General features: G+C 46.3%; 1 protein-coding gene across 4 annotated transcripts in view; it reads left to right on the forward strand.

Moving 5' to 3' along the window:
* Window positions 1–11,001, forward strand: part of UVRAG (UV radiation resistance associated) — a 279,747-nt gene extending 268,746 nt beyond the window's left edge. For 3 of the 4 annotated variants that reach the window (XM_045181850.3, XM_053924302.2, XM_024572534.3), the window contains one exon: window positions 7,507–11,001. In XM_045181850.3, coding sequence (XP_045037785.2) covers window positions 7,507–8,209 — 703 coding nt within the window. In that variant the 3' untranslated portion in view covers window positions 8,210–11,001. The other variant, XM_045181852.3, reaches the window with a different exon arrangement.
* The last annotated feature ends 8,185 nt before the right edge of the window (window positions 11,002–19,186 follow it).

Here is a 19,186-nt window from a genome sequence, read left to right on the forward strand (position 1 = left end):
CTTTAGGTGGCTTGACTGTGGCCGGGAGACTGCTGCTTACAACTGGTAGCTGCCAGCTTCCCCCAGGGAGATAAGGCCGGGCCGCTAGAGGTGGCCTTCCCAAGGGGCCTCTGTGCTTCTCCTTGATCTGAGCGAGAGGAAGGAGAAAAAGATAAATCCTAACCTTTGCTGGATTTTGAACAAGGATAGTAGCCTAATTTATGGAGGTTGTTTTTTGAAAAAACTAACTTTATGTCATAATTTCTTAGCTGCCAAAAGACGTAATTCTACCTCGGCTTTGCCTTGGCAGTCTGCTTTTGGCCCTGTGTGCAGCCCTGCCGTTGCTCTGCATTATTTAAGCAGTAATCTTTAAGAAGGTGAGAAACTATTATTGCTTTTTAGCACAGTTGACATGATATTGGCTCAGAGCAGCACCTAGAGCTTCAAACATTTCTGATGGCGGCAAACCAATCTAAACACCTCTGCGCAGAGGCCTCACTGCCATGAGGTCATCGCTTGCTGCAGGGGGAGAAAGAAGAAGATCAAATGTTGTTTAAAAGGATTTTTTTTTTCTTTTTAAGTATTCTTATTCCACGGAGTTGTAGCTGTAGATTTTGGCCAGGATCCAGACAATCAAGATTTAGCATTTTGACCAGCTGTGATCTAGTAATGTTCCTCAGAGGAAACGTTTTGTAGGAGGGAAAGACGTATCGGAGACTGAACTGTACTCTTTCCTGACACTTTGCAGCGTGGGGCCTGCTTGCAGACAGACACAGCGAGCGCAAGTGACTCCGAAAGAGAATAGGAAAAAATATTTCCAGATAGCTCAGAATTCACCCCAGCTTCAGGAACTTTCTCAATGTAGTACTTTTTTATATTTCCTGTATTTCATTTTCCCCTAAAGTCTCCACGTTTATATCATTTCATGTGAGAATGTATTTCTGTTCAAAATTGATGCTTAAACTACACCAGCATTCCTGTTAGCAGCCTAACAAGTCTTCGGAAGTCAAAAAAGCCACACCAACTTAATATAATTAGGGAGAGAAGGAAAAGATACCAAGCCACTTGACCTAAAAATTACTGTGATTCTCACTCGTCCCTCAAACAGAAATGGAGATCAGATGTAGGTGTTTTGCTGGCAAATCCTAGGGATTGAGAGAGAGAGGGGAACTAATGTGTATTTAGTCAGACTACCTTTGTTAAATTACCTCTGTGCCTCAGTTTCTTCATTATGAAATGAAGATGGTGTGTTCATATCAACAATAATTCATAGAGAGGTGAGGATTAAATGAGACATGTATAAAATTGTTAACAGTACCTTCTTACCATAGTACTTCATAAATATTAGGTGCTATTGTTTTGTTACTAACAAGTTATGGAGTGCCTACTCACTGTACTAAGAATTTTACTTGTCTATCTCATTTGACTCTGACTGTAGCAGCTGTTAGGTGGATAAGCCCGTCTTGCGGGAAAGGAAGCGCAGGGTCGGAGTGATGATGTGCTCACCAGTGTCTGTGTTTTGTAGGGGTGGGGTTGCACATGGGGTTATTACATACGGGGATGTGGAAATGACTGGTCCCGTTTTGGACCAGTGCTTTCTTACCTCGTTTTCTCTCTCCCAACCCCTTTTCTGTAAATGGAGGCTATAGCTTCAGGCAATAAAACCGGCAAAAAGAGGAGGAGGAGAACGTTGTGGGGTGGAGGAGGGTAGAGTGGAGTGAATTGGGTTCTGCTGTCTCTGGGCCGGCTTCACGGCCCGGTGTATGTACGCTGGTCACAAAAGTCCTGACCACGGCTGGCTCTCCTCGTATGTGCTGGGATGGTAGAGAACCTCTGCCTCCAACAGAAACTCTCCCCCTGAAGCTAAATTCTTACAGAAAAAATGATGCATCAGGGGCTTGGGGACAACTGGAATGCACCACAAAGGATTCTGGGAAGTTCTTACAGTCCCTAAACATTTGGTAGATCATGTAAACAGAGGCAGTTTGAGCATTTTTACTTTATTCCAAGCCTTCCCCACCCCAGATCCTCAAGAAAAAAGAAAACACTGGAATGAAGTTTCACATCGGGCAGAATAAACCTTTTGATTGATTTAGTGCTTTTTCTCCAAAACTTTTCCCCTAGCCTTAATTCACGCAGAAGTGGAGAGGGGGTGGGTGGGAGGGAAGGGTCTGTATGTCCCTGCTTTAAACAGTGTTCTGTGTAGGGAAACACCGTAGAAGGAAGGAAGGAGATGTAGCTTCTAGTGTTCCCTCTGCTCCCTGTACCCTGTGTTCCTGCCCGAGACATTGTCTGTGAGCCTCAGTTACGCCTTCTGTGAGATGAGGACGATACTTGTGGAATCTGAAGCCCACGGGAGGTGATAATAATGACAGCAGCCACAGCTACAGCTGCCACTGCCATCAGCATATCTGCCAGGCATTCTGCCAGGATTTGAAGTGCATCGTCTTATTTGCTCCTCACCACAGCCCAGCCATCTGTTTTACAAAGGAGAAGCTGGAGCACAGAGAAGATACGTGACTGCCTGCAGTCACATAGCCTAATACGTAGTGAGTCCACCCCTAAGTCATAGCTCCAGCTAGGAGCGGGGTGGCGGCAGAGCTGGGGTGGAATCCAGGTCTTTGCGTGTCCTTTCTCATCACATCCCTCTCTCCAGATACAGCTGAAAGGATAACAAAAGGTAACCACCTGCAATAGATGAGGACTCATGAAATGAGAAAGAAATTAATCACCTTAATTTGCAGAAATCAGAGAAGATTTGATCCAAAGAAGCCAAATTTAAACCAGACTGTTCTCTTTGACCGCTGAACTCCAGACCACTTGGCTTCTCCCTCATCATGCTATTGTTTGCGACCCTGGAGTATCCATTTTTACTTGTAGCAAAAGGTTTATTATTAAGTAATTAAACAGGCCCGCTGTGGTTCAGTTATTCAACAGCCTATTGCTGTGTTTCACTAAACCATAGCCTAGTAAATTTGCAATCACAGTATCTTTGGGTTGTTGTTTTTAAATAAATTCCTTTTAATTGCAGCATTAAACCCCAGATGTCATGTTTCCAGGTTTCCATTTTGGACCTAAGCCAGGCTGGAAGAGGCACCCACTCAAGGCTAATGGCTGCTGAGGAGAAGGTGTTCAGTGAGCTGGGGGCTCAATTCAGTTGCTTAGAGCTCGGCCCGGGCCGCCAAAGCCCCGGTCCAAGGCAGGGGCGGAAGACAGAGCAGAGCTCCCACGTTTCCCGCTGCGTCCGCTCCTCCCCAAACACCCACAGTTACTCTGCTTGTTTCTGAGAGTAGAAACACCCTGTAAGTTTTTCCTCACAAATTAAATGACATTCTAATTTCATTTGATAAGTAAATTGTCAACAGCCTTTAAAAATTGGTCATATAATTAGGAAATCTATGCATTTCAACCTTTTCTTCCATCTAGATGAAATAATCATGAAGCCAGCCTATAATGAGACAAAAGGAATTTTGAAACCTTCTGGGCCTTCTTTTTTGATCTACTATTTGCCTTTTTAATTGCTACTTTTTACCTTTTTAGGCAATAGTAGAGAAGAAATGCTTTTTTCGTGTAAGAATTTAGCTTCTACTGAAATATGAAATGCAAGTTTCTCTTGGAAACCTTCCATTAACCATGAAAATCAAATTTTATTAAAAATTTATGTGTTGTGTTTTTATACAGAGATGCTCACAGCAGTTTCTTAATAGTAAAATTTTAGAACTATCTTAAATCTACAAAACCAAGGGAATGTTTAAGCAAATTATGGTATTTTCATCGATGGAGCAAAGATTTAGAATTGCTTCCCAGGAGGTTTTAATAACACCCACAGCAGGATGCAGAGCTGTGTGCGTGTGTGCGTATCACAAACACGCCACTCGGTTGGCTTGGTCTTTTAAACACACACCCACAAAATCAAAGTCTGAAGGGAAACATCCCCAATGAATAGTGGTTGTTCGGTGGGCAATAGCCTTTTGAGTGACTTTTATTTTTCATATGGTTTATATTTTTGAATTTTCCAGAGGAAATTATTACAATAATTAAAAATGCATCTGTGCTTCTATGTATTTTAAGGTAATCATTCAACACTTCAACTGTTTGGAGCTCAGCTATCTTAAAAAGCTGGAACATTGCTAAGATCCTGGAAGCAATAAAAAAATTAATTCTGAGCAGCCAAAACTAATGTTACAAAACTCATACGAAAGCATATTATGCCCAGGACATCTGCTGGCCTATCACTCAGATCTTACTTACTCTTACTTGGCACATAATTCTTAGGACAGCTACTTTACAAGAACACAGCAGAATAGAAGCAAACTTTAAAAAAAGAGGAGCCCCCCCACCGCCCCCCGACCAGTGTGGCTCAGTTGTTTGGGCGTTGTTCTGCAAAATAAAGTGTTGCCAGTTCGATTCCCAGTCAGGGCCCGCGCCTGGACTGCAGGTTCATTCCCGGTTGGGATGCATGCAAGAGGCAGCCAATCGATGTTTCTCGCTTGTATCCGTGTTTTTCTCCCTCTTTCTCCTTCCATTTCCCTCTCTCTAAAAATAAATAAATCTGAAAGAGAGAGAGAGAGAGAAGCCCCTGCAAGCAAGAGCGTGGACACAGCCACACTGACCTCGATGGTGAGAGAGGACACAGAGAAGCTTAAGCACAGACTTACTCTCAGACTCCTGTCCTACGAAACTGCGCCGCACACCCTGTAGCCTCTTTACTGCGTCGTAGTTTAGTGATACATGTGCACAGCGCTGGCCCAGAGTTAGGAAAATGCCTTTTCTGTTCAGCTGACTCTCTTTGAGATATAAGAGGACTGTAGTACCCATCTTTGACAGGTTTCGTCGCACGTGGCTGAAAGTGTGGTGAATGTTAGACACGCAGGCTTCTTTATTGCCTGTGCATCGTGACTCGGTTCCTTACCGTCCTTAAGAGGGAACATTTCACTGTTACTGGAGTTTTCCAACTTGTATCTCAAATTCTCATCACCTGCATTCTCATAAACATCCTAGGGAACTAGAGAAGAATGTCACAAAATCAGGAGGTCAGAAGATAGCAAAGTCTCTGCCTCTGAAAAGCCTAGAGTCCACCCTTTGAAGCCGGAGCCATGCCCCCGAGCTCAGATACTGGTTGGGCGAACTCAGTGCAAAGGCCTGTAGAAGGGCATGCAGCTGGAAGTCTGGCACGTCGTTTGGCACTCAGCAAATGTTAAATTTGAATATGATTTTCCCCACGTGGGATGCAACGGACTGGGTGGGCCCTCGAGTCAGACGGAGTCTAGTCAGATGTGGGTTCTGCAACCTTAAACCACAGAACCCACACACCTGCCAGCCTTTCCCACGGGGTAGTTGTGAGGGTTCAACATTAGTGATGCTCGGGAACGCGGTAGTTCCCTGCCCGCTGCCAGCGCAGGGAGGGTTGTCACACTTCATTACTTTTCTGTTGTGCAGAGTTGAGGAGAGCTTTCAGGGTGTCTCAGGATCACGGAGAACTACGCAGACCCCTTTCCTCTGTCATGAGCTCTGCGTGTCGTGCCCTGGCTGGTTTCTCATGCTCTATCTTTTGTCAGTCCAGTGGAGGAGCAGAGCGGGATGGGGTGCAGAGAGGGGAGGTGATGGCAGCAGGGAAGGTGTCACGTCACTCACCCCTCACAGCCAGGAGTGGTTAAGCACCTGGCGTCTAGTTGCATCCCAGCAATGTCACCATCCCTGCCCCAGGCTGGTCCACCTGGTGCTCCCCACCCCTTCTTGGCTAGGGTGGAAACTGCCCAGAATAGACTCTGTGGGTAGTGCTGATGCTCTGTTTGGGTTTGATTACCTGGGCCCCATGCAAAATCATTTAGGGAGGGACACCGTCAGCAAGTGCTAGAGTGGAAACAAGGTTCACAAAAATGTGTAGCATATCCAGTTACTGTGAGTTTTGACAATATATTAACTGCAAACCTCTATTAGGGCTAGCAGATTTTGCTCTGTTTTGTTTTGCTTCTCTTGAGAACCAAAAACCGTAATTTATTGGTCTACTTGCCTGGTTCTGTGCACCCCACTGACCACCCCTAATTATGAAATCCCTCCCGGCACCAGCACTTACAGCCAAGCATGCTTGTCTGACAGGCCCCCAGATTGCAAGACTTGTGGTTGCCTTTTCTCACAAAGAATAGCCCTTGCTCAGGTCTCTGAGACCACGGGGATAATCCCGCGTCAGAAAAAAACAGCAAGGAGAGTGGGGCAGGGAGCCTGTTTATGGGCTTGTGGCTGTGGACACGGTAAAGGAACCTGGATCCTTCCTTCTTTCTCAGCGCACATCGCAGCTGTGATTTGAAAGTGTGTTGTTTCAGTAATCTTGGGTGTCTTCCTCCTACCCGACTGGAAGCTCCTGGGGGGCGGGGCCTGCTCTGTCTCACTCCTTTCCCCTCCCCAGGCCTGGCCAAGCCGGGGCTAGCTTCGGACCCAGCCCCTGCTCGTGCCCAGTAGTTGCCCTTTTGCGACTGTGTTTCCTCACCTGAAGAACACTCGAGCCAAGTGGGCCTTGCGTTTCTACCTCCCTCTGTCCGGGGGCCTAGTCTGCTCACACAGGTCTATTGAAGCTGACTAGCTTCATCCAAGTGTAACCCCAGAAGCTGTGAGGACTGCTCCACAGACGGATGTGCCAGCACAGCACATAACGTGACAGTTACTGCCAGGGTGTGGGTCTCTGTCTCCATTAACGAGCCGCTGGTGTCTCAGACGTAAGAGTAGTAATGCATACCCTGCTTTCTTGGCAGGGTTTCTGTCACAGCCAAGTGAAATGGTATGTATGAAATTACTTTAGAAACTAAAATTTGTATTGCGTAATAATATTTATTATTGCTGGCCCAAAGTATCTTCCTAAGAAGTACCTCAAGTGTGAAAGAAGGCACTGAAAACCAAACTTATAAAACGTGTGTGACTAGCCTGGTAGAGGAGATAGTCATTGCCCAAATCAATTTTTCACTATAAGTGTCCTTGACCCTCCCTCCGTCAGTTCTCTCTTGTCCAAGGTGATGAGGGTTTGGGTGTTGGAAAGGCCACTTGTCATCACACCAGGAGTCATGAGTTTTAGTCTGGCCTTGCCACGGCTGGCCTCACCGAGGTGTCATTTAACTTCCCCGCCATGTAAGGGTACCTGCTTTATGAAGCTAAAGTAAGTGGAATATGAAAAATAAGAACATGGATGGTCCTTCAGATATAAAGTTGATTACCTCCCTTATATGTTTTTCTTTCCAGATCCAGTCCCTCCAGTTACCTCAGCTCTTCCCCACACGACATGGTCTCTGTCCCCATTCCCACCCTGGGCGTTCTCCTTGGGACGCATTTCATTATGTCCTGTTTGCTTCTTGAAGGAAGCTCCCAAAGTCTAACTCAGGACGCTTTGGGTTGTTTCGTCCATTCGGACACTACAGTTCGTACTGAGATTGATTGATACAATTTACTATCTCAGGTCCTAAACATTCTGTTTCCTGTGTCTGCTTAAACTGGGTTCTACAGTTGAGAGTTAACTTCTCGTTTTTGTTTGTCTTCTAGCGACAGGCACCACACCTCCAGTGCAATCCCTGTCCCAAAGAGACAAAGCTCCATATTTGGGGGTGCAGACGCAGGCTTCTCTGGGGGCATCCCATCCCCGGACAAAGGACACCGAAAACGGGCCAGCTCAGAGAACGAGAGACTGCAGTACAAAACCCCTCCTCCCAGCTGCACCTCGGCGTTAGCCCAGCCTGTGCCCGCCACCCCCTCCCTGGGAGAATCCGAGAGAAAGACGACATCCCTGTCCTCCTCCTTGGATACCTCCCTGGACTTCTCCAAAGAAAACCAGAAAAAAGGAGTAAATTTGGGTGACAGCTTAAATGGAGGCCACGTGGGTGGAAAGACTAGCCAAGAACAAGGAGAAGCCCTCTCTGGGCATCCAGCCACAGTAAATGGCTCTCTCCTACCCAGTGAGCAGGCCGGCTCCGCCAGCGTCCAGCTTCCGGGGGAGTTCCACCCAGTCTCAGAAGCTGAGCTCTGCTGCGCCGTGGAGCAAGCGGAAGAGATCATCGGGATGGAAGCCACGGGTTTCACCTCGAGTGATCAGCTGGAAGCGTTTAACTGCATCCCAGTGGACAGTGCTGTGGCGGTGGAGTGTGACGAACAAGTTCTGGGAGAGTTTGAAGAGTTCTCCCGAAGGATCTATGCACTGAACGAGAACGTATCCAGCTTCCGCCGGCCACGCAGGAGTTCCGATAAGTGAAGCAAGCAGGCAGACTGTACCTAGGACAGGGCAGGGTTGCTGCCTAAAATGAGGATGAAGCTGCACTGGTTACCCTTTGTAATAATCATGACATAAAATAAATATCAGTGGAGGATATTCCTCAGAAAAACAGACTCTGTGGACCGAGGAGGGACTCGAGGTCATGCGTATCCCACCAGTGGGCCAGACAAGGCAGATCTTGCTCGCAGGGTGTGCTTTTCAGGCCTGACGGTTGTTTTAAGGCAAAAGTCACTCTCTAGCTCGAGTCACCTTCGAGGTATTTGTCTGCTTTTTTTATTTACACTCCTATGTTATCCTCAGAGGGAAGATGATAATATATAAATAATATAATGAACTCAACTTTAGTTTCTCAAGCATTTGCCCTCACTGCAGTTTATAAGACTTTGGGAAAAGTGAGTATTTAGAAAAAGATTTCTACCATTTACTGAAGGATCTCTGGCCATCCACTAGGCTGATGAATAAGAAGCACAACAGTCTCCTGAGACCCAGGCCCATCTGCCCCTGCCCCCAGGCCCCACTGGCAACCTGTAGACCCCACTTTTGCCCCATTTCACAGTGGGTGGGTCGTGCACCCTGAAACCCGAGGACATCAGATTCACTGGTTCTTCAATGCAGCGCTCTGACCTTCCACCTCTTCCAACCAGCCATTCCCTTGATGTGGCCCTCAAATTAGATGAAAAACCCTCACTTCTGGGGGATCCCAGGGAACCCTCCAGGACCCCAAGTTGCAATAGTCAGATGGCATCCAATGCCCTTTGAGGGCCCAAGTTTTTACGTGGGCAGATGTTGGCATCAAAACTAGGCATGCTTCCTGGCAATGCACTCACCAGACAGAAACCCCTATATGTAAATCCGTGTGAATTTAATTTATTAATTTCAGTTGGAAAGGAAGGCGTGGTGTGTGACGACACGCCTGCAGAGCCGGGCTGTCCGGCGCGCAGGCGGCGCGGCCGCGGAGGCAGCGGGGCTGAGGCTGGGTGAGGCGGAGAGCACTGCTGGGGTGTGTGCGGTCGCATACGTGTTCACTGTGTTTGAAGTCCGGTTGGCGTTCCTGGAGCTCCAATTTCATTGGCTATTGCTTTATATTTTATATACCCAAGGACATCGCCTCAGGGTTGCAAGCTCTTTAAGGAAAATTTATCCATATATATCTATGTATTGTATAGAAGAATAAAAATTGCGTGTACTTCATTTGATCTGATTTGTTTTTCAGCTTCGAATTCCTCTTGAAATTACCTCTCCATGTGCTGCATCACAACAGGACCGGCCCGAACAAACCCCCGGGCTGTGTCTAAGCTAATGTTGTTGACTTCATTCGAACTGACCTATTGTTACAGCAACACATACACCTTCACAGGTGTACTCTCTAGTAGCTGCACTTGCCTGCATAACATCTTACCTCGTAGGTCTCATTTGCATATCTTGCCCAGGCACTCCTGGGCTCAAGTTTAATTTATAGCAGCATTTGAAATGGAATAGTTTATGTTGTTATTTCCCATGTAAAGAGAACTCACGGCGTCATCGCATGACGGATAGGTCCAGCCTTCAAGCAGTGAAAAGCTTTAACGGGATCTGACGAGATCCATAACATTCCATGGAAAAGGCGGGACTGCTCCAGGCATCTTCGCAGTGTGCTGTCGTTCACTTCAGGTCAAAGCGGGTGGGACAGACTCGGGCTAGGATACACGTCAGGCTGATCTGTGGGGTCCTCCTTGAAGTAGTATCTACCTCCCCCCGGAAAAGGTGTTTGAAGGACCGTGAGAGTATTGAGCAGTGGGAGGTAAATCGCATGTGACTGTGGTTTTCCCAAGACGTGGGAGCGGACTTTAAACTTCATGCCAAACCCAAAGACAAGGTGTATCCAGCTGCAGGCCCTCCAGCCTGGCTCTGGGCGGCACCAAGCAGAGGGACCCATTCAGAGCACCTATGGTTGAAGTGTTTACCTCAGGTTCCACACGACCAGGCGGAGCTCTGGGGTTCCATCCACCCGTCTCTAATTTGTGACCGCCTGATTCTGGGGTTCACAGCTTTGCACCCCCCATCACAGAGCCCTGCCGTGAGTGCGATTAGATTGCTCAGAACTGACCAGTAGTTACCGATACATTTGCCTGGTCGGCGGTGTCCAATGATGTTAGGCCTCTAAATACCACTTAGGTTTGGGTTTGTTGAGTTTGGGTTTTGTGTTTTCACTGAATATTTTTGATGTCTGCAGTTTCTGCTGTGACCTGGGTAGAACCTACAGTATTACATGTCTCCGGAAGTAACTGTTCAACATTTTCCAAAGCTGCAGAATTAACGTGGCCATGGCCAAAATACGGGATGAGTTATTCTCTCCTACTAATCTTTTAATTTGTCTTGTAAATCACTAAAAAAAATTCCAATTTTCTTTGAGGATATAAAATGAAAGCTCACTGCTATTCTTTCTGAATGACTAAGAGCCCTTTCAGCTTCCTTTCAGCAGCTGAGACACTTTGAACAGCCAGCAAATGTTATCAGATGAATATTTGATTGTGTTTTCTCTCTCCGCTTCCTCTTACCCACTTCAGAAATTCCAGAGATTATTTTCCCCCCTCAGAATATTAGTTTTGGAAGATTGTATCCAGCTATATTTTTTTAGCAGTTCTAATGGTGCCCATTTATCCTGACCTAACCGGTTATTTCAATAATTTTTTAAACCACCACCAATCATAAATGGCATGTGAAACTGATCTGTTGGTAATTGGAGGAAAACTCAGCATCTGTATTTATAAAATAAAATTGATTAGTATTTATTTTGAGAGTAAAAGTGTATGTTATTTCCCTGCTATATTTGAGTCCTGTCTTCTTCATTGTTTTGAATCTCATATCGAAGCTGAGTTAAGTATGAAAACCTCCTTCTCAGCCAGCCAGCCGGCCATGCCGCATTTACTGAACTAGCTCGCTCTTGCAAGGGATCAGTCTCTCTTTCTCTCTCTCTCTCTCTCTGGCTGAACAAGGTTAATGCAAAGATTAAAAGCCTTGACCTCTGCCACAGTCTCTAGTGGAAGGGGCAGGGGTAGGTATATTAACAACTACAATTCGTGTGATTGATTATATGATGAAGTGATATATAGCCATCCTCTGGAAGCAGAAAAAGCTGTTCGGACTCAAGGATCAGGAAGGGTTCGTGGAGGGCAATGCAGGTAAAGGCTTTGGGAGATCTCACATTATAGATGGAGGGAACTCCATGGCAAAGGCCCAGAGGCAAGGCAGGGCCTCCCTGTCTGCAGAACAGCAAGGTTTTTGCTGTGCTTTGGGTTGGAGATGTGAAGAACGGTGAGGAGAAACTGAATTGCAGGCCAATGGGAAGGACTTAGGTGCCATGTCAAAAGATTTGAATGCATGCAGTGGGCAACTCCTAGGTACCCTTTCCAGGCTTTAAAGCAGAAAAGTAACTTGGTTGGACATGAATTATGACCAGCAGCCACATCGAGGCTGGATTCTAGTGATGCTTGTTTGAATATGTTTAATCTTTACTTTTTGTTTACAAAAAACTCTATGTCTGAAAAAGAGGTCCATCCTTGTGTCCCTAACATCCTCAGGACAAACACTGGATAGTAACAAACCAGGTCGTGAGGTGCGGTGTGAACTGCGGCCAGCACCCACTCTTCAGAAGCTTCATTCTGAAGGCCCCAACTCGGCTACCTCGAAGCAATGACTTGGGGTCGTTGTTCTTTGAAGACCCCCATTTTTTAATCTGTAAAAACTTGGAGAGAATTCTGCCCTCGCCATTCTGTTTGTATGGGGCCTCACCATCTGGTTGGTTCCCTTTTGTCCCGTGGGAGGCCACTACGTAGGGACAGAGGGTCCCTGAGACTTGTGGCCACCATTACCTTTTCCAGCACTTGGGCACGGCCACCGACCCTGAACCGCACTCCCAGGGTTGGGTAGGGTTAGAGAAAAGTTTCTAAGAAAGCACTTACTGATCTTTACAAAGCACCATGCACCTTGGGAGGAGTTAGTCCTTCAACATGGATTTCTTGCATCATCTGTATCAGGCTTGGGTGGGACAGTGGAAATACAGATATTCATTCTGTTCACATGGAAAGTGTGTCAGGACTGAAACTTTCAGAAAGCTAAGTTCTAAACAAATGACAAGTGTTTCAAGGTGTTTGGTGGGTGGCCTGGACACTGTTGAGACACAGCCTAGAAGCCTAATTAGCCTAATTTTCATGTTCCTTAACACCTGGCAGATGACCTTATTTTGGCCCACCTCGTCCAGAGATAGCCCGTGTAACAGCTTCCGGCGGCCGCACTGAATGCTGAACTGGTGCCCAGAGCTCTCCAAGTAGATAGAAGCGTTCTTTTTCCTTCTTCACTCTTAGCACATCTAATTACAGTTTTGTAGGTAGACAGCTCAGCCTTGTGGATTTTAAATGAATAAAAAATACATGTCTATAAAATAATTTCATGCTTTTCTGAGGCTGGCAGCGTCGGCAACCCAGAAAAAGGACGGTCACGAATCATCATGAAAGTGAAAAGTCCAGCCGGTTGTGAAGCCGCTGTGGCCCCCGAGCCCGACGGGGGCAGTGGGCTCAGAGGAGCCCTTAGGTTTTGCACAAAGCGCAGCTCTAAGGAGCTCCCCTTAGTCCCATGACATCACACGCAACCAGTCCGGAGCAATCACCTGGAGAGCAATCACCCCCTCCCCGGCTCCCTTCAGCCACCTCTTACCCCCCAGCCCATTCTGCACCCTGCAAACACAGTGTAACCCTCTAAGGGCTGTTCAGTGAAGAACCAAACACTGGCTCGCCCCTGCTGCCTGCCCTGCACACGCTAGTGCACCAAATGGTTGAGGAGCAGAAGCTTCTCTTACAGAAATATTCCCAGGAAAAAGATTCAGAATGGGTAGTAGAGTTGACTGTCACCTCCCTGCACCTTCTGTGAATAGTGTCTCTAGGACAAGGATCATCGATGGCTGCTAGTGTCCAAAAGGAGAGCAAACCAGGCGTTTTATGCCTCCTGACGGGTGAACAGCGCACCAATGCAGCACTCTTAGCAAACGCTTGGCCCTAAAGATGATCACACCTCTATCTGTGATGTCCGATACGACAGACCTTAGCTCTGTGTGACCAGAGAGTGAGTGACAAGTGGCTAGGCCAAGTTAATCCGTGTGTAGGCCTGAAACACACAGTGGCTTTCAGAGACTTCCTGCACAAATAGGATGTAAATAACTTGGTAATTTTCATATCGATTACATGTTGGAATGTCAATATTTGGGGTATGTTGAATTAAGATAAATTTAAAATTATTAATGTCATCAGTTTCTTTTTACTTCTTAAAATGTGACGACTGGGACACTTTAAATTACGTGCCTGGCTGGCACTTGCGGCTCACTTTATGCTGCACTTTCCACCAGCCCTTCGGGCGCCCTCTCCAGGTTCCTCGTCTGTCGCCTCCAGGAGGCTGCGAGTTCCCGGTGGCAGGCGCCCTGTTTTAAGGTGTAGTCAGAGTTTGCCAGATCGTGTCCGTGTGCCGAGCCGAGTGCCCTTTTCATAGAGGAAGCACCCAAGGCCCAGAAAAGTCAGTGTCACAGCTAAGAAAGAGAAGTAAGTTCACAGAGCTGGAATGTGACAGAACTAGGACGTGAAATCAGAACCTTTGAGTCATTGCTCATTACATCTGAACTACAGGCCACCCCCCCCCACCCCCCGCCCCGTCCCTTCATTCATTCACCCATTTAGCGTCGGTTGGGCGCCCCCTGTTGGTCTGGCCCTCCTGAGCAGAGGGCCGTACTATGAAGAAAACCCACAGGCGACCAGGAGACTGTAACGTCATAAACCCACTTTGCCCTGGGATCTCAGGCAAGCCTCCTTTAGGGAAGTAAAAGGCAAACATATTTGAAGCCAGGAAACCCATTCCAGGCCTAGGGAACAGGTGTTCAAAGCCGTGGAGCAGAAAGGAGCATGGCGCACGGGAAGGACTCAAAGGCAGCCAAGGGACTGGAAGGGAGTGACGAGTGATGAGGCTGGAGAGGGGATGATGACCAGGCTTCCTCAAGCTGGGGTTCGCAGACATCACCCCTCCCCTGTCCAGTTTTCTTCCAATGGTATTTTGCATTGCAATATCGATTCAAAAGACAACACAGGGAAAGTGCAACCTGACCCCTCTGGCCAGCCCCGTAGGACTTGGCATCAGCACTGGCCCTGCCCCTCTGGGTATGGACCGTCCACTGGCAGGGGGACTCCTGCATCCATCGAAGGTGTGAATGGGCAGTCAGAACCCAGAGATGCAGACATGGAACTTTATTCGCCGTGGCAGCCTCAAACAATGTCAGAGACGCCCTCTTCAGCCAGTTGCAGAAAACTCTTGCCGTCTTTGGGGTAAGTGTTCCAATCCTCAAACCCTCCCTGACCCCGCCTTTCAGCCACTCTGACCCCAGGTACAGGGCTTCCGACAAGTCTCTGACCGGCCCCTGGTGTGGCTCATTTGGTGTCTGGAGCTGGCTTCCAAGGCCGAGGCCATTCTGTGGTCTGGTCTCTGATCTGTGTGGCTCCCTTGGGGACAGACTTGGGCACCCCAGCCCACTTTCTCTCACTGCCCTGGGCTGGCCCACCCAAGGAGGACCACCTGCCTGGACGTCTCGCTGAGGAGCGTGGAGCCTGGATGAAGACTTGCCTAGATCTTGCGGGCAGACCCCGGGCAGCTGGGCCCTTGTCTGCCGCTGGCCCAAACCATGTCCTATTTCGACCCCAGACAGGGAGGGACAGGGGAGGAATGGCCCCTGTGAGGCTCACCAGCCTTTTGACTTTGGGGTCAAACAGCCGCCTGTAGCTCTTCAAACTTTCACTTCTTTTTTCAGAGGGGAAATGCTCCTACATCATCATGGCCCGTGTTCTTCTCTCCTCTATCGCTTCCCTTTTCAATGGCTGGACACTCAAAGTTCTCGAGGCTCCAGCTCCGTTTGGTCAGAACCCACAAATACTCCTCTTGTTCAGCAACGCCTGCCCTCACAACAAAAACCTGGCCTTTGAGGCCCTCAGCCTTCCATTCCCTTCATGGTGCTGGACCGTATCCACGCTGCCCAGGTGAGAAAAGGTAAATGAGAAACTGATGCTGAGCGTGGTTAGATTTAGCAAACAAAGATTGCAAAGCAGCTTTTATACAAACAATAAAAAATATGTTCAAAGATTTAAAGGAAAAAGTGGTCTCAATGAGTGAAAAGAAAGGGAATCTCAACAGAGAAATGGAAACATGTATATTTAGGTTTTTAATATATATTTTATATGTTTAATGATGCGGACTCCACCCAGCACGGTTCATATGTTGTGGATGAGATGAACAAATTCACATGAACTGCAGAAGTCCTATGGAGAAAAAGGGATGGCACGGCCACTCTCTGAGTGAGAGAGCACCCCGACCCTTACCTGGACAGGCTCGTATTGCTTTCTGGGAGCGTTACCTCAAGGAAGGTCTTCATTCATCATTGTCAGGCAGTAATGATCAAACAATAGATAACATTCAAAGAACTCTAGGGCTTATTCTGAGTCAGGGTCAGTTAGCTAAAGGGCCATAAAACTTTGGGAAACAAACTCATTTCATGCTTGGGCCCTTATCATTTAAGTTGAGGACATTCTTAGCAAAGTAGGTTTCATAAAATTTTATGCATTCTTTCTCAGGTAGGCCTGATCGACCCCAGGGGAACCACCTGTTCCTACCCAGGGCTGCACCTACCTCCGGCATTGTTTCAGGCTTAAGTCAGGTGGGGGAAGTAAGGCAGCCAAGAGATTAGGAGACTTCTCACAGACAGAATGCAGACTCAGGCTTTGTCAAAGCTGAGGGGCGAGGGTCCATCACCCTTTTTCTGTAGCCCCCCCAAGTCCTTCCCTGAGGGCCCCTTCGAGACTGTGCCTGTCTTAGGTCATCTCTCCCTTGAGGAATCTTACCCATCATTGGCTAACTGGTCGTCTGCCTGGGGCCAAGCAGGGTGAAGTGAAAGTGGGTAGAGGCTGTGACCCTGCCAGGGAGATAAGCTTTGTCTCCTTAGTGGCTTATGGTCCCAAGGTCTCTCTCTCAGCCTTAGCCATGGAGGGGTTACAGCTTCTGAAACCAGGCAGGGTGGTTCCCAACAATTTAATATGTATATATTTAACATATATTTATTTACTTATTTATTTATTTAAAAGGGATATCAAGAGGCCCAAAGTTTGTGTAATTGAGTGCCATAAGGAGAGGAGACAGAGATGAAAGGGCAGGAAAAGATACTTGAATACATACGGGCAAAAACTCTGCAAATTTGGTGAAAAGCTAACCTCAAGAGCCAAGAATCTCAACAAATCCCAAGCAGGAAAACAAAGAAAACCATTTCTAGGCATTTAATAGTCAAACTGATAAAAGCCAAAGAGAAAGAGAAAATCTTGAAAGCAGCCAGAAAAAAAGGGGGGAAAAAGAAAAGAAAAAAGATACTTTGCATACAGAAGAACAGTGTACAAGTAATAGTAGATTTTGCTTCAGAAACAATGGAGGCCAGAAAATGAAGGTGAAATAAGACATTTTGTAGTATAAATAAGGAGATAATTTATCACCAGAACACCTCATGACAAAAAAAATGGCTAAAGGAAAACCTTCAAGCTGAAGGGAACTCAGATGTACAGCAAGGAAAGAAGAGAACTGGAATTGATAAAAAGCATGTGTCAATTAAAATATATGTGTGTGTGTATATATATACACACACACACAGATCTATATATAAGTATGTATCTATGCATCTATCTATCTATCTATCTATCTATCTATCTATCTATATACATATGTAGACTGTGGTGAGGTAGTTCAGTTGGTTAGTGTCGTCTTGATATGCCAAGGTTGCGGGTTCGATCTCTGGTCAGGGCACATACAAGCAACCAATGAATACATAAATGAGTGGAACAACAAATCTCTCGCCCCTCACTCCCTCTCTCTCTAAAATAAAATTTTTAAAAAACACTATATATATTGCTTTGCTTGGTTATTTAGAGAATCGTCCCGATATGCCAAGGTTTTGGGTTATCCCCAGTCAGGGCACCTACAAGAATCAACCAATGAATGCGTAAATAAGTGGAACAACAAAATCAGCATTTCTCGGTTTGTCTCTCTCTCTCTTTCTCTCCTTCCTCTCTCTGAAACCAACAAATAAAAAAGTGTATACTTAGAATTATAAAATATGAGTATCTATGTAATTGACAACAATAACATCAAGGAAAATGGGATGGGGAATAAGTGGAAACATATTTTGCAACAGTCCTAAATTTTACATAAAGTGATTCATTAACTCCAAGCAGACTCTGATACAGATACGCATGTGTATGCATGTGTCAACCCATGGTCACTGGCGCCAAGTCAATGCCAATAGGATTCCCCACTTTGGGGTATGGTTAAGAAAGAAACTTTGTTCAGTGCAAAACAGCTTAATTATAATACAGCACAGCTGTAAAAACTGCATGGCTATGAGGCGGCCCTGGGCCAGGCCCCTCTCCCACTAGACAGCTCTGCTGTGCTCCTCACTGATTTGCTTTGACAGGAGAAACGCAGTCTTTGGTGGAAAGGGGAGATGTGCCCCTGGAGCCAGAGGGGAGCTGGCTTATTTGGACAGGAGTCCCCACCCTTGGTTCCCGATTTGTCCATCCTCATGCAAATGAGGACTCCAAATCCTCACTATTTGATTGGTCCAAAAGGCACTTCCTTATTGGTGAGAAAAGAGCTGCGATGATTGACCAGAGCTGTACAGCTCCAATTGGATGGGGAAAGCCTGGGTCCTGTCAGTTGAAATAGGACTCCAGAAACTCCTGTGTAAGGGCTGGCTCAGATGGTAGACACAGTGCAGGCAGGCAGTTCAGTGTGGGCTTCTCCACGAAGTGCAGTTTGTGTGAGAGGCCCCTGGCTGCGGGGCTGTTTTATAAAATTTGATCCCAGTTAGCTACCAGGAGCCCTCTTAATTGGTACCTTTTTTTCTCCTCAGGTTTCACACATATCATATATATAAATATAATAAAGGTGTGTATTGTAATCTCTAGAGCAACCATTAAAAGTTATTCAAAGAGATATAGCTAGAAAGCCATAAGAATGGAATACCAGAAAACATTTGATTAACACAAAAGAAAGCCAGAAAAGAGGAACTAAGGGAAAAAAACCCAGATGAGACAAATAAAAAACAAATGGCAAAGTTAAATAAGTTAAAATGAATAAATAACGCAAAACTATTTCAATAATTACAGTAAATGCAAATCCAATAAATATCCCAATGAAAAGGCAGGGATTGTCAGATTGGATTTTAAAAGGCAAGAATAAATTTTTTACTGCCTAAAGAAGACACACTTTATATTTTTTATTGATTTTTTTAAGAGAGAGAAACATCAGTTTATCGCCCCACTTATTTATGCATTCGATTGATTCTTGTGTGTACCCTGAGCGGGGATCGAACCCACAACCTTGGTGCATCTGGATGATGCTTCAACCAACGGAGCTGCCCAGCCAGGGCTAAAAGAGACATGCTTTAAATGCAAAGACACAGACGGACTGAGAGCAAAAGGATGGAAGTAGAGACGGTGCAAACAGTGAGCGGGAGGCAGCTGGAGTGGCTATACTCATGTCAGGCAGAGTAGACTTGACAATGAGGAGGCTTTCACCAGGCATCAAGAACAATTTATAATGACAGCGAAAAGCTCAGTCCACTGAGAAACAGAAGAATTATAAAAGTCCCTTTTACTATTTTTTAAAATTCTTTAATTTAATTTAATTTTTGTAGAGATCAAAGCAAAGTGAATAATGAACTGTGGTTCCATCAGACATTTCCGGAACAGCACCGGGAAGATCAAAGTAGCCGATGATCAAGACCTACGTTAGGGTTATATTGGCTTTCGAACCGAAAGTCCATTTTAAATGGGGACAGTTTATTGTGTGTAATTATACCTCAATAAGGTTACTGGTTTCTTCTTTAAGGAAGAAAAGCCCAGTGGGTGC

Source organism: Desmodus rotundus, chromosome 5 (genome assembly GCF_022682495.2).
Source record: "Desmodus rotundus isolate HL8 chromosome 5, HLdesRot8A.1, whole genome shotgun sequence".
Lineage (NCBI taxonomy): Eukaryota > Metazoa > Chordata > Mammalia > Chiroptera > Phyllostomidae > Desmodus > Desmodus rotundus.